Source organism: Homalodisca vitripennis, chromosome 4 (genome assembly GCF_021130785.1).
Source record: "Homalodisca vitripennis isolate AUS2020 chromosome 4, UT_GWSS_2.1, whole genome shotgun sequence".
Classification (NCBI taxonomy): Eukaryota; Metazoa; Arthropoda; class Insecta; order Hemiptera; family Cicadellidae; genus Homalodisca; species Homalodisca vitripennis.
This window is the reverse complement of record NC_060210.1, coordinates 135,479,219-135,502,940: the sequence shown is the minus strand read 5'-3', so window position 1 is coordinate 135,502,940 and position 23,722 is coordinate 135,479,219. Positions and strand designations below refer to the sequence as shown.

At 32.5% G+C, this 23,722-nt stretch overlaps 1 protein-coding gene across 1 annotated transcript in view; it reads left to right on the top strand.

The window, feature by feature from the left end:
* The window catches only part of LOC124361201 (delta(14)-sterol reductase TM7SF2), a 34,836-nt gene extending 13,542 nt beyond the window's left edge, over positions 1-21,294 (top strand). The window contains exons 3-12 of the mRNA XM_046815241.1: positions 3,673-3,822; positions 10,085-10,212; positions 10,516-10,713; positions 12,427-12,591; positions 12,778-12,832; positions 13,772-14,061; positions 15,502-15,746; positions 16,650-16,777; positions 18,272-18,565; positions 19,481-21,294. Coding sequence (XP_046671197.1) covers positions 3,673-3,822; positions 10,085-10,212; positions 10,516-10,713; positions 12,427-12,591; positions 12,778-12,832; positions 13,772-14,061; positions 15,502-15,746; positions 16,650-16,777; positions 18,272-18,555 — 1,643 coding nt within the window. The 3' untranslated portion in view covers positions 18,556-18,565; positions 19,481-21,294. The remainder of the gene's footprint in view (positions 1-3,672; positions 3,823-10,084; positions 10,213-10,515; positions 10,714-12,426; positions 12,592-12,777; positions 12,833-13,771; positions 14,062-15,501; positions 15,747-16,649; positions 16,778-18,271; positions 18,566-19,480) is intronic.
* Positions 21,295-23,722: the final 2,428 nt, after the last annotated feature.

The window sequence follows — 23,722 nt, the reverse complement described above, 5'->3', positions numbered from 1 at the left end:
TTGGTGATTTTTTCCTAAAAAATTCAATGGCGTCAAGTTTGCTGAATGTCAGCGGACATTTTTAGTTAAGAGTAAATTAAGTTGCGTTAAAAATGTAATTAGGTTGTTATTATTTTTATTTTTTATAAGATTATAAAATATGATACAATTAGAAACTAACATGCTATTGTGCTAATCGATCATAAAAATGTCATAACAGTATTTTTTTTTGGACTGACCTTGTCATGTAATTTCCATGTTTAACTAAACAGCAGGCTGGTTCCAACACTGTTTGCATTGAAATATCAGTCAGGTTTACCACCATCGAATTGTATAATAAAAATTCCCTTCAAAATAAAACCCAGTAAGAAAGCATAGCATAAATAAATGGTATTTAAATCAGTTAAAAATCAACTTAAACCCTGCAACGCCAGCTTGATGGTTGTGAAAATTTTTTCATTAAAATATTTATAAATAGATTTAAAAATTTTAAAATCTTCCATTATAGGTACAAATAAGAAATCTGTGTTAAGAAGTAAACAACACAACTCATAATTAGCTTACCCACATTCATTTGTTGGTCTTATTATGTACTACTTAGTCTATTTAATGTGGTATATATATTATAGTTTTTTAAGATCCCTTCAGTGTGCATTATATTTGGAACACTGAATTACAAAAACTGGGACGGTTTTTATATTTATGATTCCATTGGTCCAAGTTTTAAAATGTTTTATAGGTTCTTCCTGGTTAATTTTGCTTCAGTTGTGTTTTATTACTGTTCAGTACTTCAGTTTCTTTAAATTACATATGACCTTTTTCTAAATATTAATAAACTCCAGGTGACCTAGATTTTTTTCAACACGTAATACGTGTATATACACATACCCACATGCACAAAGCATTACTTTGTGCTGACACTGTGTTGGGTACTGCACTATTTGGTAATCAAATTAATAATAAAACATTTTGCAAGAAATGAAATGAAATTATGTATTAGCTCAATAGAATATTACACTGTTATAAGGCTTCTTAAGGTATAAAAATACTAAATAACAATTTAAAACTAGCCAAAACACTAGTAACGTATCGCTAAATCAAAGTGAAGTATAGTATTTCACATCTTAATTAGTTTCTGGTGAATTTGGCAAAAAATCGTCAAAAGTATAAATTTCCGTTTAAAGCATATATTCTTTATTACATTTTTTGGTAGCCTTTAATCCTTCTAGGAACAACCATGTAATTTATCACCGGTGTCATAACTTCCGCAAAAAAGACCAGTCGTGCGATCTATTGCCAGTGGACTTTTTATAATTTTTCTTAATATTTATTCATGATTTACAAGTCACAACGATATTATTTTTATATTCATATATATATATATATATATCCTTTTACTTGTTTATTTCATCTGAAAGGCAGGTATGTTTACTGCTTTATTTTCTAAGTAGGCTATGAGTTTTTGTCTGTAATCATGATAAAAACTTCGTTTTAGTAAATATAACGAATTGGATTACATATTCACAGATTATTTATATGAAATACTAGAGCTTTAAAATTTGGTACATTTATACAATATTGCATGTAAAATCAAAATTTAACATACAAATATATATATATATATATATATAGGCTATATACAAAATTTTTTACAGGCCTAAGTACATATTTTAAGTAGAATATATTATAGATAAAGAATAATGCCTAAAACCAGAACTTTAGAATAAATAATCATAAAAATATGATTATTTTCCCAAAATTACACAAAATCACATTTTCCATATAAACAGTTTTTGTAACATGGTCCAAAATATAATCAAAAATTTTTTACACCAAATTTTTGTCAGGTTCTAAAAGGGTTTTGTAGGAATCTCCCTCCATGCTAAAGTTAGTTTTTTTTATCTGACTAGTGTAAGAGAAAGGTATTTAAAATGGGATGTTCTGTGTTTAGGAACGGGTAGAGAATGATTATTATGTGTTATGGTGAGAGATAAGGGGGTTGGACTCTATTCTTTTATAAGTTTTAAGTTAATATTTTCACTATGTAAATATTTCTTACTGTCAAAATTTGGATATTAACAACTAGCCCCTACACAATTGATAACATTTTGAATTTCTTAGAATTCAGTTTGCTCTGTTTATAGTTTTGAAAACCTGTTCAAAATGGTGAACTACCCCAGCAAATAATTCTATATGTTATCACAGATTCAAAATAGCTGAAATAAATAGTTTTTGCTTAATTCCCCATTTAAGTGACTTTGATTATCACTTTTTTTGCACACTGGATACAGATCAAGTATACAATTAAGAAATGAATTTTGTAAAAAATGTAGAGAATTATATTGCCTTGAATTTAGTACGTCAAACTGGTTAAAGATAATGTTAGGAATATTATTTAAGTGGCCATTAAATACTATTGCGACATCCATTGGATTTAGTAATATCTTGTCCATTTACAATTAGATTAATATATTTTGTAGATGAGTATGGTTTTGTCTCTAAATTAATATTTCAGGTTGTTTGTGGAATATTTTTAGGGGATTGTATTTTACTTACTAGGGATTCTTTTATTGTGTCTATGACTATTTTCTTATGATATTTAAGTAAGTTCTTTATTCTTTTCAGTTGTTTTCTTTGTTTATTGATTTGGCTCTGGCAAACTATAACTTGACAAGACAGCTCTAACCACATCAATCGTTCAGGAATATGGATGTTATTTTAATTTTGTTGTTGCTTTTAATGGGAATGCAATAGATTATGAACACATTTTTAGAAATTAACTATTGACATTTATTTTCAAAATATTATGTAAAAAATAATTATTTAAAAAGCTGGAGTGAAGGTTGAAACTAGATCCAGGTCCTTAGGTATATTACTAACGATATTATCTAATGCAAACAACAAAAATACACAAACAACAAGAGACAACAGACAAGATAATAATATTAACAAAACCATAATAATACAACAACAAACAAGATAACAATATTAACAAAACAATAATAATAACACAACAATATTACAAACACCATAACAATGTTATCTAAACAAGATTCATATTTCTGGTAACTCTAGCAGGTTCATTTATAAAATATCTAAAATCATAACATTTTAAAAAGATACCAGTGTAAATTAAATTAATTTGTACTTTCATCTTCATAAAGAAGCACTCTCTGTGACTAATGTATTTGAACTTTTAATAAAAAGTAATGTATTTATTGTTGAGGTTCCATGATTTTGTAAATTGTGCTGTATCACATTGGAAAAAGAAGATATTATATTTTTTGTATTGAAAATAATAACTACTCAAGGTCAATGACATGAACTAGTTAATAAACAAATTTTTTTACTAAGTTGCTTCTGGCTATTCATTTAAGTGTTTTATAACTAAACAAATGAATAAACATAAGAAGAAATCCATGTACTAAGTGTTCCTCATATCTCTAAAATAATATTTTTTGTGTCTATTTTGTTTTCTAATTGTTTAATTAAAGGTTGTCGTTATCATAAGCATATCTTTAGTAGCATAATATATTTCCTCTGTACAAAATCTCTGAGTTATTACATATACTTCTTATAAAACGTAATCATCATTCTGCTCATACCAATGTTTCATGGATTACTAAAATAAATGGGATAAATATTTTCATAATTAAAATGAAATTATTGAACTTCATGAATACACTATTTTAGGGCCAGGAGATGATGTCGAGGTGTTATTTATTGATGACAATATAAGATATAAAACCTCATCCATCAATGTTAAGTTTGGGGGAAAATTAAATGTTGGGGATGTCAGAAAAGTGAAATGGGAAGATGGAAACTACTATGATGCTCGTATTTGTAAGTAGTATTTTTGTACAACTTATTTTTTAGTTAATGACAATAAATTCTTCCTATGGTCGTATTCATAATTAAGTTAGTACTGTTTAAATAATTAACATTGTACTGGAGGAAAAATATGGAAACTACTTATTGGTAAAACTTTTCACAGTAGTATATAACATAAAACTCATATATGCTATAGTAGTCACTTGCCTTGTTATAAAGTCAACAACTAGGAATCTGTGAAAAATCTTGTGTTTGGGCATTGGTAAGATGTATATAAGTTTAACCCATTGCAGGTCATATAGACATGCTCAGAACTTCCCTTCATAAAGTGGATCAGAAGCACAAAGATATGCAGTGAACATCTTCCATTTCCCACTGATACCATGAGTGTTTGACAAATTTTATCTTATTATGTCTTATATCTGGACGCAAGGTTGTGGCCGACTGGTCTTCAAATTATCATTGTCAGTGACAAGTGTCGTAATTCAGTTTGATATTGAATTTCTGTATTTTATGGAGTTGTTCAGTTACGGAGCGTAATTTATGTTGATCTGAGGTTGACCATTTATTATTAGAGTGCAGTAGGGAGGCTAGTGGAAGTGATCGTGAAGCTCATAATTGTAATGATATTGTCCGCACTTCTATACTTTCACTGAAGTTATTTAAGGGGTAAAATAACTTTGATATTTTGCCCACAAAGATGAGTATTGCTATTGGTTATAAACTAGTGTTGAATAGTTCAATACAAATTAATCATTGTAAATTGGACAAAAGATTAAAATGTAGCATTAACTTTTTAATAGTGTTGTAGTGTTCAGAGCATGTGTTGTCCCGGAGCGTATTGCTATCCACTTTAGTGAGGATGTTTGGACCACATCTTTGGACAGGAATGAGTTAGTGGCACGCAAAATAATTTGAACCCAGTGGTAACATTTACACCACATCATGAATCTGTAATGGGGTTAAGTGTGTATAAATAATGATGAGAAATTTCTATGGGAAATATTAACTAAAGTGTTGTTTATTATTTATTTAATACTTTTTTATTAAAAGAGCATAAATATCTCAAAAGTTTCTAGAAAAAGAAAGTCACAAAATTATTTTGGATTATGAGTGCTAGAAATGTACATTCGCACCAAGAGTTATTTTTGACTTCGTTTAAGCTCTAATAAACATTATAGATCTACTTTTTCCAATCTTAAAAACGTGGTATCTTCATTAATTGGTGTGTGTGTGTGTGTGTGTGTGTGTGTGTGTGTGTGTGTGTGTGTGTGTGTGTGTGTGTGTGTGTGTGTGTGTGTGTTCATTGTCCAAAAATTTAAGATTTTAGATTATTCATTTATTTTTAATCATAATTTCAGTCAAATTTCAATAAATATATGCTTTTTGAAGATATTTAACATTAATAAAAATGAACACCTGGGTAATTGTTTTCTCTGATCTGTACTTGTTATTAGTTAAATAAGAGTAAAAATATGTCATTTTTCTTCCTGATTCTGTTTATATTACTTTGTCTGGTTTGTTTGATTACTTTCAAACTATAGAAATTGAATGTGTAGTTAGAAAAATTCTAGTTAGATTTCTAGGTTTAGTGGTTAAGCTATTTATTGGTTAAGTGTCACATGTATTAAACATAATATTATATTCCATTGAATTAAGTTTATAAATAATTATTTATTTTTTTGTAAACTAATAATTTCAAGTGAAATATGCAGTTTACCTCAAAATTAAACCACCCTGAAAGAGAAACCATGTTTCAGATAACTAGAGTGGCAAGGATAGATACACTCTTTAATAGATAATTATTTAAATTGTATTGATTACAGGACAATTAACTGAATAGTTTGTAAATGTTTACAGAGCAAGTTTGCTTGAACGAAAGTCTAGTCATTTACATGATGAAAAAGTTAAGTTTTATTATAGTAAAATAATTTTGTTGAAATATCGAGACTAAACTTATAGAGAGATATAGTTAACAAAATATGGGCTAATTTAAAATTGATAAAGGTCTAACTAAACTTTCCCTCCATTCTCCTTTGTGACAATATTTGTATTACAATACATAATTGACTAATATTGCCTAACCCAGTCCTAGGAATCACACTCGGTGTGTTTGCCTAATGAGATTCCCTTGGGTGGATTGAAACATAAAATGCTTTAACAGATCATATTGCACAACATGTTATCATAGGATTGGTGGAACAAAGTATCATGGTACAATAAAGGCAGTATTTGACACAGTTAGGAAATTGCCTCATCTCTTAAGCAATAATGTGGCACAAAAGATCACAATACAAAACAAGCATGTCATTTTAAGAAGCATCATGGATAATTGCTAAGTATACAAAGCCTTTGCTAGACAGTTAACAGTTATTGTAGTTCAAATTAATACTAAACTTTATGTGGTGTGGGTGATCACGCTAAAAAACAAATATAAAACAACTGTATTGACAGCAAATTATTGTAATGCGAATGAACGAAGATAAAACTTAATGATGCACGGATTATTGTGTCATGGTGTCGCACAATGTTGATAATGTGCACAGAACAAGTTATGATAACAAGAACAAAGGCAGAACTTGCTAACTGTCTTAGAGTTTTTACTATTAAAAGCACACATTTCAAAATAATATTTATATTTTTTTACTAATCTTTATTACTAAGCCTTTAATAGAGAAGAACTGATTATTTATTTTTTGTTTCTTGCATGTACAATAAAAATCAGAACTTTATATGTCGCAACAGTTAATTTATTTTAACCAAAAAAAAAAAAAAAAAATAGCACAAATAGTGTTTACATTATAAGCATTATTTTCACTGGCAGTATGACCAAAGGTGAAACTGAACAGGGTAACAACAATAGATTATTTTAAAAAAGAAACCCAAATTAACGAACGGATTGTGTTCATAGCTGTTAAAAATCTTAGAACAAAACTACAGGTAATACAGAATTATTGCAGATGAACGGTTGTAGAACAAACAAAACAAAACACAACTCGATGAACCATAATGGTCATGAATGATTGTGGCATAAATTCAACTTACATGATGATTCACAGATATCCGTCTCACAAATTATATCTTCAATGAAAGGACAAACAAGGGACTATGGTATGAATATAATTAGGACGTGAAAAATTACATTGAGAATAACCACACAATACAAAAAAGCATGAGTGTTCTCATTACATAGAAACTTATTAATATAAGTCATAACAATTGTAGAATAACCACGATGTAAGGCAAACGCAGAATGTTAAACCATGGATTTTCATTATGCTATCCAGGCCTTGTAGACAAACAAATTATTGAGGTATATTCTTGCTTGATATAATATCAATGCTATTAATATTGTTTGTCCACTAAATACTTTTTTATTTAATTTGCAAAATGTAATTATTATGTCTTCCTAATATTTAATACCAATAATTTTAAAACTTGTATTTGACATGTAGCTAAGTATCAACTAAGAGTACAATTTAGTTAACCTTATTTGTGGATAAAACTAGTCAATAACTAGTGAAAGATATCTGTTGGTTGTAGAATTCTATCTTCATGTTATTAATTTCATATTGCATTTATATATATATATATATATATATATATATATATATATATATATATATATTCACTTCGGGTATATAAATGCAGAATTGCTCAATTTATAACAATTGTTAGACTTCTTGGTATAAAATTTCCTCTAATATATTGGCATTTGCCGTTTTTAAAAAGGTTAAATAAAAAATAACACAGAAATTTTTGAACATTTCTGTTTATTTATTTATGTAAATTTTTATTTATTTACTTATGTTAATTTTGTTTGTTTGCTGTGTTATTTTTTATTATAAAGTCAACAACAACTATTAGACTTCTTGGTATAAAATTTCCTTTAATATTTTGGCATTTGCCGTTTTTAAAAAGGTTGAATAAAAAATAACACAGAAATTTTTGAACATTTCTGTTTATTTATTTATGTAAATTTTTATTTATTTACTTATGTTAATTTTGTATGTTTGCTGTGTTATTTTTTATTATACCTTTTTGAAAACGGCAAATGCCGAAATATTAAAGGAAATTTTATACCGAAAAGTCTAATAATTGTTATACAGGGAGCGGCAAAATGATCTGACGGTTTTCGATGCCGCGCTGTCAAGCGAGTGAGTGGTGGGGGGTGGTGGGGATAGGGGCGTGGCAGAGCATACGTGCGGACATTTTTAGTAGCCATGGAGAAGTGGACGGCTGAGCACCGTGCGTTCGTTGTGGAAGCATTTTTTAAAAGTGGCGATAGTGTTGTTGCTGTTCAGCGGCAGTTCCGCAGACGTTTTAATGTGGCTCCAAGAGGGAAAGTGCCAACTCGAAACACCATTTTGCTGTGGGTGGGTAACTTTAGAGCTACCGGTTCAGCTTTAAAACGAAAATCAACAGGCCGTCCAAGGTCAGCCCGGAAGCCAGAGAACGTCGAGAGAGTGAGAGGAGCTGTGGAAGCCAGTCCTCGGCGGCCTGCAGGTAAACAAGCTGCAGCTCTGCAGATGTCTGACCGCTCGGTAAGAAGAATATTAAGGTACGACCTGCACTTTCATCCGTACAAAATGGCTATCGTGCAACAGTTGAAGCCCAGTGATTATGCAAAATGCATTGAATTTTCAGAGCAAATGATTGATTTGCTTACAGATGAAAAAATTCTCATTATGAGCGACGAAGCTCATTTTCATTTGAATGGTTATGTTAATAAACAGAATTTCCGATATTGGTCAGAAAACAATCCAGAAGAACTGCATGAACGACCTCTTCACAGTCCCAAGGTCACTGTGTGGTGTGGCGTAACAAAAAATTGTGTTATAGGCCCATACTTTTTTTGAAGAGAACGGTCTAACTGTAACCGTCAATTCACAACGATACCTTACTATGTTGAAAAACTTCCTGATCCCCGAAATACGCATAAATCGCTTCAACCGCCACAGAATTTGGTTCCAGCAGGATGAGGCAACTGCCCACACAGCCAATGTGGTAATAAACGTCTTAAGAAGCAAGCTTCGTGGCCGAGTCATCTCGCGTTTCGGGGACATTGCGTGGCCACCTCGCTCCCCGAATCTCAGCATCTGTGACTTCTTCTTGTGGGGACTGCTGAAATCTAGAGTATACACAAACAAACCCCGCACAATGGATGAACTGAAGGAAACCATACGCCAAGAAATAGCCAACCTCTCTCCTGAAATGTTAGGGAAAGTGTTTTGACAATTTCAGTGCAAGATTGGAAGAATGCATCGCCAAAGACGGACATCATTTGAAAGACGTTATATTCAAATCTTAAACGGATCAACTCGCCCTTTTTTTGGTTATTTTTATAAATGTTCATAAATACCAATCTGAAATCTGCAATAAAACACTTTGTACCACTTTAAACGTTTGAGTTGTTTACATTATAAAACCGTCAGATCATTTTGCCGCTCCCTGTATATGTATAATTATTGTTTTAATGAAAATGTTAAAGTTAAATTTTTACCATTTTAAGTAAGTTAACCATGTAAACATTAAAGTAGTTTCCATATTTTTCCTGCACTGTACATCAGATTTTTCATTAGATAATCCAAAAGGAAATACGCAAAACTTTTGCAATCTAACTATTTAAAAATATATATATTATGAGCTCTTCATCAAATATTATCAATTTATTTTTATCTTCCCTATTCACACGATTTATAGCACAAAAGTTACTTAATTTAATATTTATATTTATGAAGGAATAATAACTAAGATATCTGGTATATGGCCTTAATTTGCATTTGTAAAATATTAGATTTTCAGCGATACATAAATTTGTGTCAGTGTCTGTTTTTAATGTGCAGTCTCATACATAATCAGTTTTCTTCCCTCTTGGGGAGCATAGTTGGGTATAATACTTTATAATAGTCTATTGTGTTTAAACTTGTTGCATAAAAGAATGGCAATATTTCGGGCATGTTACCATTGTTATAAATTGCAAAAACTGCAACATGACATGTAGAAAACTAATATCATGAGAAACACGTTGGTGAACACATGATTGTCATATTTGACAACAGACAAGTTTTACATAAAAATCAAACATCTGAAGGCACCTAAATCTTAAACACAAAATGCCAAACACAACAATGAAAGTATTTTGTAAAATATAATAATGTCAAATGTCCAAAATTCTGTTATACTTTAAGATAATTATAGTCACACATGTTGTAGTTTGATTCAAATGTTTGTGTAATTCTGTTTATGTTCTGATGATAATCGTCTTTTACAGTGGAAATCGCAAGAGAGCGCTCTGTAAGCCTACCTAAAGCCTCCACATCCTCTTCTTCATCTTCCCAGATTAGTCAGGTGTTTTCTGAGAGTACCATTATTAGAAGATCAAGCAGATTGAGACGAGATGTAAGTATTAGGTTTTCTTGATACTCATACATCTATCTTCTATTTTAGTTATCTATTTTTTCCAGTGTGCTTCGTAATGCTTTTAAATTCAGTTGAAAAGAATTTGATAAATGAAAATTGGTCTGATTGCATCTTACATCAATCAATTTGAAAAATTCTTGGCATACCAAGCAACGATGTTTGTATCTTTATTGCTTTTTACTTGTATTTTATTTTATTCTTGATGTGAAATTTCCTGAATTTTTATATATATTGTGCATTAGTGAAATGGAAAATGAAACATTCTTATGTTTGTGGTAACAGGAGGAACTGGACAAGATTACAAAGGTGATGAATGCCGAAGTAGACAAAATTCTAAAGGCCAATAATGTGCCTCCTTCGCAGTATGAAAGCAAGTTTGGCGAAAAACCTGTGAGAGAATTTGGCAGTTGGCCAGGGGCACTCCTCACAATCTTGCTGATGCCTACTTTGGCACTGGCTCTACAGATGTCCTGCAATAAGGTGAATATCAGTCCAGTATCAAGATGTGTCATTTCATGACCTGTATCAATGTATATGCGTTCTTATCAATAAAAAATAAATATTCAAAAGATCAAAACTTAGTTTTAAAATCATGAATTGTTTTTTAATGTCGGATAGCTTGTATTAAAAGTTATGCTCATCAGTAACAGCCATTCTAAAGTATTGCTGGTTCAGTTGTTCTTGTACTCAATAAAAATAGTGAGTTTTTTCACACCAAATACATTACAACTAACACTAATTAATACACTTTTGTCTTCGATAAGGCAATACCATGGAGATTAAAGAGTGATGGTATTTGGAATTCTTTAAATTTTACAATTAGTGTCAATGTTATCTACAGTCCGACCAACACACTTATTTGGTTCAAAGCCTGTGAAACTCTACATCTCTGTTATGTGGTCCATTTCAACAATTCCTCTGATTTGCCCTGGATGTACAAGTGATTTGTAGTATTAAATATAACAATGTTTAGTATATATTAGTGTACAGTATTGAATACGATCCCATTTACATTGAAAGACAATTAAAGAAAGTTATGTCATCCATTTCAATGTTCCTTTTCCTCTTGATTGGGTCAAAGGTAAAGAACCGTCAAAATTATACAACCAATTTTTGTTAGTAAAACAACCATGCAACATATTTTTCATCAACCCAAATTGTATTAAAATCTAAATATATGACATATTCCTACTTATGGACAAACTGTTTGTTTGTACAATTAAAATACTGTATATATTATTTAATTAAATGTTTAACTTAAAAACCATGTTTCTAGTCTTTACTTTAGTAATTTTTTCAATTGTCAGCAAACAATTTTACCAAGACATGTAATAATTGAAGATATTACTATTGTGTTACATAATTTAACTAAAATTGTGCAGTTTTTATGCTTATTGTATTCAGTTGTTATTTAGTGTATCCAATTTCTGTACTGGATAGTCAGTTTTTGTCTCTATCCAACAGTATATTGACAAAATACAAAAGAGTTCACCTGTTCTGCGATTGCACTATGTTACCTAACAACCTGATTCCTTATATTCTGTGAATTGTTATTAAGAGTGTTCTGTTGTACATGGTTCTCTTTGCCTTATGAGATCTCACACCTGTCCTCCCTCAGCTCCTGTCTGAGATATATATAGTTAGGCACTTTGCCAGTCTTTTAGAGCTCCTGAAGATCTATTAATAGGAATCATTTATCGTTTTCGATGTGTTTGATTAAACTAAATTATGCATAAAGCATCACTAATGTAAAATAGCAAATACTGATGTAACTTAGTACATTTTTTTAACCTTAATTGAAAATTATTGGAAAATCCAATTAGATATTTATATTATTGCAAATTGGCATATAATAATCCGACAAGATTTCATGTTTAATTGTAAAACAAAATTGACAAGATATGTTTTTCTATTTACTTATTCAGTATTCATGTTATACATTGCAGATACTCTTGTCTTAGTGTATATACTTTTATGAATTTAAAATCAAACCATCAAATAAGTTTTATTTGTGATACCCTCATTTAAACCACAACTTAACAAAATGTTAAATACAAATAACTGAATTTGTGATATTTGTTGTCATGTGGGTTTGAAGGCTTCACGATTAAAAATCAAAACATTTATTAGATTGTTTCAATTTAAATTCTAAGAAGATTCATATCATACTTATAACATTATTTGTGTTAACAGTCCAAAGGTGCTGGATTGGCTCAACCATCCACCAACTGGAGAGTGTATTTCGATTTGTTCTCGGCTGGATACTACTTGGCATTTATGGCATGGCAGATTCTGCTGTCTTCTGTACCTCTGGGGCGCAAGGCCTCCTATGGACCAGTACACACGCTCGGCTCTCAGGTATACTTGTCAAACACTGAACTTTTGTGACTTATCCAGCTAAACTCTTATCTCAAAATTGTTTCAGATTATTACGATTGCACAACGTACCCTACCCACACTGTAGATGGATGTATTCCGATGATAGAATTTGACCGAAACACCAAACATGGTTATATCCTAAATTGTACATTGTGTCTTTTGGAGCGTTTTTTATTTCACAAAAATCCTACGGAAGGCACACACTCCATGCTTATCACGGGTGAGAAGGAGGGTGCCCTTTGTCTACCTCCTTCCACCTACTCCTCTGTCTGTTTTGTGCATCCTACAGAGTTATAACCAAATATATCCCTTCTCTGCTCAGATAAGATGATAAATCTTATGTATAAAAACATGCTCTAATAATTAGTAGTTTATTTAATTTTTCAGTTTCATTAGATTGTATCACGAATTTGAATTTAAATCAGAATAACAGTGTGGTAAATAGTTATTTTTAGATTCTTATCAGTAAATATGCTAATTTAAATTTAAATGCCCTGCTTTGTGTTTTTTTCCTCTTGCTGCATATTTATAATAAAAATAGCTTTGAGCAAAAAATATATTTTCTAGATATCTTGGCATTAAAGGAAGATTATGGAATTCATAAGTGGCGTGCAAAGGGTTAAGACATTTTATTTAGTGTTGAGATAGGTCAGTTCCAAAAGAATTTAAAAAATTCTAACGATAATGTTGATGGTCTATTCTGAATTCTATTCCAATTGGCTGCTGTATCTATTCCTACCGACAAACATTCTTGTGCATTTATAACCTAATCTCAAGTAGGTTTAATACTTTTGAAAAGATGGATTTCTATTCTCGAAACATAATGCTCTATTTTTGTAATATAATTATGGCAAATGTCCAAAATCGATTACATCCTAAAATTACTGAAAAAATTATAATACATTCATTATACTGGTACGTACATTTTCAAGTGAAGGTCCTCCGTAATGTAAGGGATTTATTTCCTCACAATACAACAACTTAATTTTTCCTTAAGTACTGTATTCATTGACAGGAAGTAAAAATCACAAAAAGAAACAACTATTGTTATTTACAAAATATGACAGAATGTCAGGTAATAATGGCCTTTAAAGAGTTGTATTGTAGAGTATGTCTGTGTGCTCTCAAGTAGTTGTTAATAATGTTTTATGAATTGCAGGATTCTACAACCTCCTGTTGACTCTATCGGTGCTAGGAGGACTCTACTACTATGGATTCAACGTGACCACTGTTGTGAACAAGAGTGTGGCTTTGTTGACATCTGCCGTAGTTACTGCCCTGTTATTGGCTCTATTCCTGTTCATCAAGGGTGGACGTACCACCGCAAAGCGTAACATCAATGCTGACGGCAACAAACTTTATGACTTTTTTGTTGGGAGAGAACTTTATCCCGCTTTGGGACCGCTCAACTTCAAGGCACTCATCACCCGCATGGAGTTTGTGGGCATTGTATGTAGTCTACTCTCTCTCTCTCTCTCTCTCTCCTCCACCCTCTGCCTCTCTCTCTCTTCCCTCACCCCATAAGTATCTGCTATTTTGCTGAGCCTCCTATCTTTTAAATAGGGTGTAGATCCGGTTTATGGTTGAACAATCTGATTTAACAAATTAAATTGTGCATAAGTTTTGAATACATCCCATCCACATGTTGCGATATTTTTACTCAAACCTTCCTTTCATTTTGCTACATTAATTACCTAGTTGTGATCAACATGGAGGAATGTTGTTGTGGTCATTGTATACTTTTGCTTAGCAGGAGTAGTTAACCAAAGAGTATTACAAGTGAGAATTAGGTTTTGTAGGAATTGTCAAATCAAGTTTAATTGCAATCTGAGTTATCCTTGTCTTTTTTTTATTTTTCACAGATTGTTCAGTTCTTATAAATTAAAAACTTTCAAGTCTCAGCTATGATGCTTACTTGAAGGCTTCAGCACACAGTGATAACACTGTTTTTATGTTAAGTTTGAGTAGCCGCCTGGTCTGCTCGTTCCAATCTGTCACCCGTTCTTTTAATCTTAACGCATGATTAATGAAAACTCATGAACCATCTACATGTTACGATAATTTGTACCGTTTGGTTTATACAAATTAAATTGGAACATATAAACGGGCCTTAACAACCATTCAGCAGAATTATTCAGTAAATAAGAGATTTAAGCTTGTTACTCTTGGAGGTATAACAATAATTCTAAATTAAAGGTAGTAATTCTTAGACAGTGTTACTTTATACAAGATATCTCAAATGTAACATTGTAACTAAAAATGTGTTGTCTATTTCTGAATCAATATCACTCTCAACACCTATATATTGACTGTTATATTAATATTTTCCTTATACATTTAGTATTATGTAAGTATGAAGATTAGTATTTCAGATTATTAGGTTCTTTTTTGCAGTAAAATTGTATTAAATAGATTAGACATTATTAATTAACACATTTGATATGGTTGCCCTGATAATAATGATAATGGTTGGCTTAGAGAATATTTCCTTAAATATTGTATCAGAGTTAAGATAAGTAAGTTGTATTGTTAAATAATTATTTGGAGACTAAGTGAAGATTTTTACATCAAGTGTTGATTAAAATTACAAAACTTAAAAGTCAAAAAGTGAGGGAAAAAATTTGATTGTAAATATAAATAAATATAAATGTCCTATAAAGCTGAAATTATTGTTCCACATGATAAGAATGAAGTTAGCATCTCTAAGATGAGCTATTAGAGTGCCCATATCAGGGAAAGATGCAACTAATCACTGGTTATTTCATTCTGGTTTATGTAAAACATAGTTATGTTTGTTGGAGCGAATAAGTTACTTGGATAGAACATTAGATTTAATTTGTGTAATCTCAGCAGTTATACAAACTGTAGGAATTCACTGTGTTGTAACAGATGTTACTGGATGTGTTCTACCTGCTGAAGTATATCGAGACTCATGCAGCTGGTGTCCACTCTCCCACTCTGCTGTTTGTGGTGGTCGCTCACACCATGTATGTGTTGGATACTTTGTGGTTTGAGGAGAAGTTCATGACGACATTTGAGGCTCAGTCTGAAGGAGTGGGTTACATGAGCACCATGGCCGCTGCGACCTGGCCATTCCTCATCACCTATACTACAAGATATGTCTTGTACACTAAGTAAGTGAAACAAGTACGTTTTTTGCAAACCATAACTCCACTACATCTGCTTGTATACCATATCAATTTGTATACAAAAATGTGTCTGATTATGTATGTATGTTAGTAATGTTATGCACTTTATGTGTTTAAACCAGTTTGGTAGAAAATCGAGCATTTAGGAGCCTGAAAGAGTTTGTAGTCTCGATTCTGGCTTCCATTATACAGGGGTGCTGAAAAGTCTTAAAACTGTCTAATATCTTCTGTACTCTTAGTACAAACATAAATCTTTGTACAGTGACATAGGGCATAAAATAAAACTTTGATGCAATCAGTAGCTCTTCACCATCTCGGAGGGATGGCCTTTAAGGAGTCAGTAGAAAATCTTAAATTTAAGCATAGTCAATGTGCATACTTTTTTAAAGGTCTTAATCAGTAGAACAACATGTCGCAAATTATTAGACCTCTAAAAAAAAACCAAAAGGGCGGGTGGCGCTTGAGAGTTTCTGTTCAAGTGAAGTACAATGTAGGCAAATAACACATAGGGTACAAAGTTGTGGTTCACTAACCTGATAGAGTAATAGAAACAGAAGTATAATAGATGGAACATAAGTTTTTATTGTTATCAAATAATATTTTTCTGTGTCTTGAGTTTTTTTAGTTTAATTTGATCTAAAATACAAGGTTCTTTAAACAGAAAGAACTGTGTTGTGATTTTTCAAAACACCATTACTCAGAAATTATATTTAGTACTAATAAAGTGCTTACATGATAAAGAATCCCTTTGCTTTTCAAGTGACATTATTTTTGAATCATTTTTAAATATTTGTTCAAAACAAATTTCAAGGTACACTGAACATATAAGTTAAAGTATTCTTAAATTAGTCTACTTGAACAAATATTACATTTTTTGTTTTGTTACAGTTTTGAGGCACCTACATATCGTTTAATAATTTGTGGGATTTTCTTCCTCCTGGGATATTACATTTACAGAGCGAGCAACTCTCTTAAAGCAGAATTTCGCAAGAATCCTCAAAATCCAGTATTTTCAGGTAAGTAAAAAATTAAAAGCTTACCCTTCTTTTTGGTATCTAAATGTGTTTTAGCTTTGTATATCTTAATACTGGGATCTTTTTCGACTTGTCAAAAGCATTTGACATGATTGATCATGACATCCTGTTACGTAGGCTGTCTTGTCTTGGACTAAGGGGTGTCGCTCATTCGTGGATTTCTAGCTATCTTGGTGGAAGAGGTCAATTGGTTCAAGTACCTTATGTGGATGGCAGTGGCTGTCTAACATCGGTTCAGTCGTCACAGGCATTGGTCTCTAGGGGAGTTCCCCAGGGGTCGGTGCTTGGTCCCATTCTCTTCCTTCTTTTTGTGAATGAGCTACCCAAACAGGTCACTAGAGGAAAAGTCTGCCTTTTTGCAGACGACACTACCTTTTCAATTTCAGCTCGGCATCACAATGAACTTGAGGTTGCTATTTATGAGGAGACAGGTGCTTTAATGCAGTGGTTTCAGGAGAACCGCTTACTCTTAAACAGTGAAAAAACTAAAGTCGTTGATTTTAAGATTGCGGGCTCTGTCAGTGATGATAACAGAATGTTTCAAATTGGGGATGATACAATCGAACCATGTCTTAACATTAAGTTTCTTGGGATCATCGTTGACAGAAATCTTAATTTTGCTCAGCAAGTTGATGCGGTCTGTAAAAGGATTAGCTCGGGAATCTTTGTGTTGAGGCGCCTGTCCGTTTTCGCTGGTACCGATGTCTTACTAGCTGCTTATTATGGCATTGTGTATCCTTCTTTATCATATCCCATTGAAATTTGGGGCTTTGAGTGCACAAGGACCACAGTATTATTCAAGCTTCAAAAGAAAGCAATTAGAATAATATTTGGGAAATCATGGCGTTCTTCTTGCAAACCTCTTTTTACTGACAACAACATATTAACTTTTCCATCCATTTACATTCTACATGTTGTCAAGTATGTCCATAGAAACTTACCTTTGTTCAAGTCTGACACTCTTCCACACATCTATGATCTCCGGGAATCGGGAAAAATCTCTGTTCCTAGGCATAAAACTGCTTTTTATGAACACCACCTTAAATATAATGGGATCAGGCTTTACAATGCACTACCGGGGGAGCTCAAGTCAGAGAATAATTTCAATTCTTTCGGAAACGGGGTAAAGAAAATTCTATTACAGCGGTGTTGTTACAGCATCGGGGATTTCTTGTCCTGATGACGAATTGAATGTAAATAGGTATGGGAACGAGCTGGTTGTAGATAGCTCTTTTCTTATTGTAACCCATAGAAATGTGCAATGTGATAATCATATGTAATTACTGTTGTACTGGATTACTTCGTTTATTTTTGGTTGACACTATTGTATGGTTGAAAAACTGTAAAAATAAAGATTTTTGAGTTTGAGTTTTGAGTTTGTTAACAGATGTCACATAGAGTAAAATTTAAGTTTTTAGTGTGCACCTGTTATATGATAAACTGTATTACCAATTTAACTGTATGTGGTGCGCATAGACTCACAGACCATATCCACATTCATGGGCAAGAGGTTGCTTTGTGACCGCTGGTGGAAGCTGGTTCGCCACCCCAACTACGTGGGAGACATGATAATGATGTGGTCTGTGGCTGCGGTGTGTGGTCTGTCACACTGGCTGCCGTATGTGTTCCCTCTCCTCCATTCGGCAGTGCTGGTTCACAGAACGTTTCGAGTGGCCACTCGTTGCAAGACCGTCTATGGCTTGGCCTGGGATCGCTACACACAGCTTGTCAAGTACCGTCTTCTGCCTCGCGTGTTTTGAGAACCACGCAGTAAGTAATATCTAATACTCCTCTTGTTATGCAGTAAGCCATTGGTAACAACTCCATATTTTTCAATTAATATGAACTTTTGTGTCTATAACACAGGAATTACAATTTGAAGTTAAAAAAAAACACTTTTGCCCCGTTTGCAAGTAAATACCACATTAGAAGCCTTATTGCTACAGGTTGGAATATTCTGTTGTTAATCGTGTAGTAAATTAATGATTTTTGTCCCATGAAATGTTGCTTTGTTTTTGTATCTAGTTTTAGTATTACAAAAGTTAAATTATGTACAAGTTCCACATATAAAAATGTGTTGTTGTAGTTTGATAGTAGTATAAAATATTGTCCATGCAGAGACTAGGTTTATCTGGACAAGGCTGACAATAAAAGTACATTTTAATTCTTTTAAGAGATATGCACCACATATTTCTCCTTCTCAGTTGGTAGTAGCTCATTCAGTGTTTCTAGCAACCTTACGCATATCTTGTCTCACCTTTTCTGAGTGGAAGTTTCTAGAGGTTATTTTGTCACCAGCAGTGCTCTGATGATCTCAAGCCTGAAAATTTCATTTGGGGGCAATACATGTTATGTAAGTAGTGTGCATTCGAGAAAAACTAACATTCACAGCTTATGAATGGTGATTTTTTTTGTACCATCAGTGTTTTTCTGTGACAGTGATAACTCAACATTTGATCTGTCCTACTCATACACCCATAATGGCAAGAGGCTCAGACTTACTTTTGCCTCTCTTGTTCATAAACTTTATCATTTAGTTTTTTTATATTGAGTTAACATGTGTATTAATGTCTTTAAGCTTGCCAATTATATCATTATTGTTATATCTATCATTGTTTCTTTTATTGATTTTTCTTTCTTTTTTATTGTCACTGTTGTAGCTGATGTACATCTGTTTTGTTCCAGTGGTGTAAGTCCAGTGTTAGTGCCACAAGTGTTCTTGATCTCCAAAAATAGTACAGCCTTCTGCCTTGTAGTGGACAGCACATTGGTGTGAATGTAAAATTTTAAGAGCTCTATGAAGTTTTTTTTTTGTTTGAAATTAAGTTTAAATAGAGTATTACTATATTTAAGAAAGCACATTAATATTTTATTTTGTCAATATTTATGTATTGATGCAATTTTTAATTGATTTTTAGCACTATGACTTATTGTACATATAGTAAAAATTGTAGTTACTAATTGATTTTTTTCCAGTTTAACGTTTTATATATGTCTTGCAATGTTAATTATTAGAATGTTGTGTATCCCTTACATAAAAAATACATTTTTTTGTTTTCAAAATGGACTGCAGGGTGAACTTTATTTATTTCAAGTAGTACTGCTGTAAATTTTAGCTTTTAGTAAAAGCTCATGAATGAAATTCCAAATATGAAGACCAAACAAGCAATGATGTATGTGATACTTTTTACAGCCACAGTTTCACTACATGTATTAATAAAAACATAATACTATATAATATTTAATGAAAGGAGAAAAATAATTTATAGGAATTATTTTGTATCTAATCTCTTCTCCTTACTGCATATATTTTTTTATTAACATAAAACTTTAAAATGTTCGGTTTATATTAAATTGTTAATATGTGTTATAAAGATTGTTATATTTAAAATAGTAAAAAAGTTGTTCTCAATAGAAATTTAGGTGAGCATTACAACATAATTTGCTTCTATATTTTGAACGGTCAGTTATGAATGTATTCCAAATTTCTCTTTGTAAATAGTTAACATATTTAATTCAAGTAGAGACTTAAGTTAATCTGTTACAAGTTTTAGAATTTAATAATTATTTATAGTGTTTTGAAGGGCAAATATAAAATTTGCCTTGTCATTTTTATTTTGTGTATATAACTCCCCATGACTGTATATGGTACAAATTGTTACAGCCTTAGCTTTTCTAAAGCTGGCAAACATTTTGCTCGGCTGTATTTTATATAAGATCAAAGTTTGTACAATACAGGTTTTGATGTTTTAATGTAAGTTTTACAAATAAATGTGTACTGTACGTTTAGAACAATTAAGCCCCATGTATATAGATATAATTGTGTCAGCTGTGTTAAGTCCCCATGTGTGTGTTTGAACTGAACATTGTAGGAAATGTTACGATTTTATTAAAGAAAATTAGATTTAGATTTATTTGTTTTGTTTTGCTATAATTCGTTTAGACAAAGAATGTAAAGCAGGTTGTTGGTGTTATACATCACTGGTTTGTATTTTTTGACTTCCAATACCTTTTTTTTACAGTCTGCTTTGAGTGTTGACATTACAAAAAGTTTTCCAATTGTTAATTTGAAAAATTTGTTATGGCTATACAGCATAACTGGTCTAGTTGTACAAAGAATGAATAGCTGGTATCAAAGTTTTCCAAGAACATTTTTCATTGTTGCTGTTTTTAAGGTTTTTTCATATAAAATTGAACTTTTATTCCCTTTTATTAATATTTTTGGTTTATTATTTATTATACTACTGAGTAGTATCATTAATTAATTACTCCTTTAAAAATGAAATTACACTTTTGTTTTAAAACTAGTTTTGAAAATACTAAGTATTTTCTTGTTCTTGGAAATGACATTGTTACCAAAGAATAAATTCATATTATATTGTATAAAACTAGTTAAGTTGTAAAGTAGTATAACTAGTGGAAGGTAAAAGCTATAGTAGCTCTCTCCCCATAGTTTTTCTATCAGATGTGGTTTTAAACAATAAAAGATTTTATCTCAAGTATATTTATTTGTTCCCTGCATAACAAACATTTAGTTGATAAGACCAAGACCATTTTGAATAAGGTGAAGCACTATTAAAAATATGCATCCTGTTGGTATTGGTATTCTAACAACTGAACAGCACACACTACATCAAGGGTTTGGGGGTGTTCTATTTTTAAGTCTTAGAATGTAACCAATTCCTAATGTTAAGTAAGCTGAAATTAAATACAACAGTCAGTATATAGATCAGAGCAATGATCAGACACCAGTACACGCCTACGTCCAAGTGATGGACAAGTGGATGGATTTTTAGTCTTTTAAAATTATTATCATATTCTTGAGGGAAAGAGACGGTTGCCTCCGAACATAGACCTTAAAGAACTTTTGCGTCTCTCTTACTTGTTTCTGCCCTCAGCATCTGAGATTTACAGAAGCCAATCAAATTTGAGAGCTCCTGTTTTCTGATATCCATGGGGCTGAGAAGATACGCCCCTAGGAATATTTTCCTACTTTTAGGTATCGCAAGTTTACCCATTGTGTTCTGCTGATTCTTCTGCTTCTCCGCAGAGTGCATTCTCAGAGACCCACCTTCATTTGATGTTTTCTAAGGGGGCCATGTCCTATAAGCATCCCTAATATCAATCTTATATCCTTACTTTGGTTTAGGAGAGCTGCCCACCCTTAAGCATAAGGAGAGATTAACATTTTAGTCCTGAGGCCCTACTTCAGGGATACTTAAGAATCCAATCTTCTTCCCAATCTTTTACAAGAGCTTTGCTGTATGAGAAAGCTAATCCACAGCTTGTTTCAGGCCCTACCATAAAGGATTCTGTTCTGTACCTATTTTTGCAAGAGTACTTGCTTTTTAGTTTCCATGAAACATCACCCTCAAGACCTAGCACCCAACTGCTTGTAACTCTGTTCTTTACCAGTTCTACTAGAATATTCTTACATTCCCTTACTGATTTTGAGTCAAACGAGCAGGTGTCAAGTGCCTTCTGTAGTCTGGCTATAGGAGAGGATTAAGTATTCTGCTCCTTTTGGTTTCATTTGAGTCTTCTGGAGCATGATTCTATTGCCATGACTTGTGTTTGGAACACCGTAATGTGTTTTCACAGGGACACAGCTAAGTTAACTCCTGGACTGTGTATACCAGATCCTGCCCTAGAGTCAAGGTGTCATCCATCTTTGTAAAACTTCTGGACACCTTTAGTAGGGTAGGCCTTCAATTTTCCATATCTTCAATAGAGACTAGGTATGGGTTTGAAAGAAGTACTTCTAAACCAAAGTTTCTGATACGTTGGTTATCATTTCAGCCTCAGGAAATTCCTAATTTATTTTGATGTGCTCTTCTAAGGAGGTAGACTTTATCACCTTTGTGTCCAGAAGCTTCATTGTCCTACATCAGGCCAGAGTAGGACAGGAGCTCATTGCCCCTGTGATATTTACGCAAGCTACCCTTTGAAGACTGTAGACTCTTGGCAGCTGTTTTTTTTTTTTTTTTCTACTCTTGGCCATCATACTAGACCAGCATATGTGACCATTGGATTTATTATAGCTTCCGTAGATCTAACAAACAATTTTGGTTTTCAGTCCCGAGTCTTTTGCAATCCCCGAGGGCATTTGTCATGATAGTTTGGATGGCATGTTTTCAATATGTAGGTTAGCTTTTTATCCAAGCCTAGATACTTGACTGCATCAGAGTGTTTTTACCTTATACCTTCCACAACAGTTTCTACAAGCTGGAACTTTCTTACCTAGTAAAGGTTACCATACTTGTTTATGATGGGTTAATCCCTAGACCTTCCTCATGGCGCCAGTTGCTTATAAAGTTTAAGGCTTCTTGAGTGAGGCATTCCAGCATGCCTTTATTTTCCCCTTGATCATAAGCACCAGTTCATCAGCATAGCATTGTAGCCTTATTCTCTTGTTTTCTGCTTTTGTTAGTAGGTCATCAACCAACATTGCCCACAAAAAGGGAGACAGAACCCCCATGGGAGCATCTTCTTTGGGCCATGATTGTGGCCTATTCATCCCTGACCTTTGCTGTTACTTGTCTACTTTTTAAGAGGGTTACTATCCACTTGACAGCATGTGGGGGAACTCCAACCTGTTCCAGAGCTGCCTCAAATCAAAACTTTTTTATTGATGTCAACAAAAACCTGTTCCAAAACTTCACTTGATATTGCATTGAAAAAGAGTCATATTGTCAGCAAACTGCACTAATTTTCCATGCAGAAGCGAAGATTTTAGATCTTAGACGTAAAGCAGGAAAAGCACAGGACTGAGGATGGATCCCTGAGGGACTTTGTAACTCAGTTCTATTTGTTTGACTACTTACTAGATATCTGGACAACTTGGGATCCGTGAGTTAGAAACGAGAAGCCATTTAAGAGGCATGCCTCAGATACTGTGAGACTCAAGTTTGTCAAGCATTGTATCGT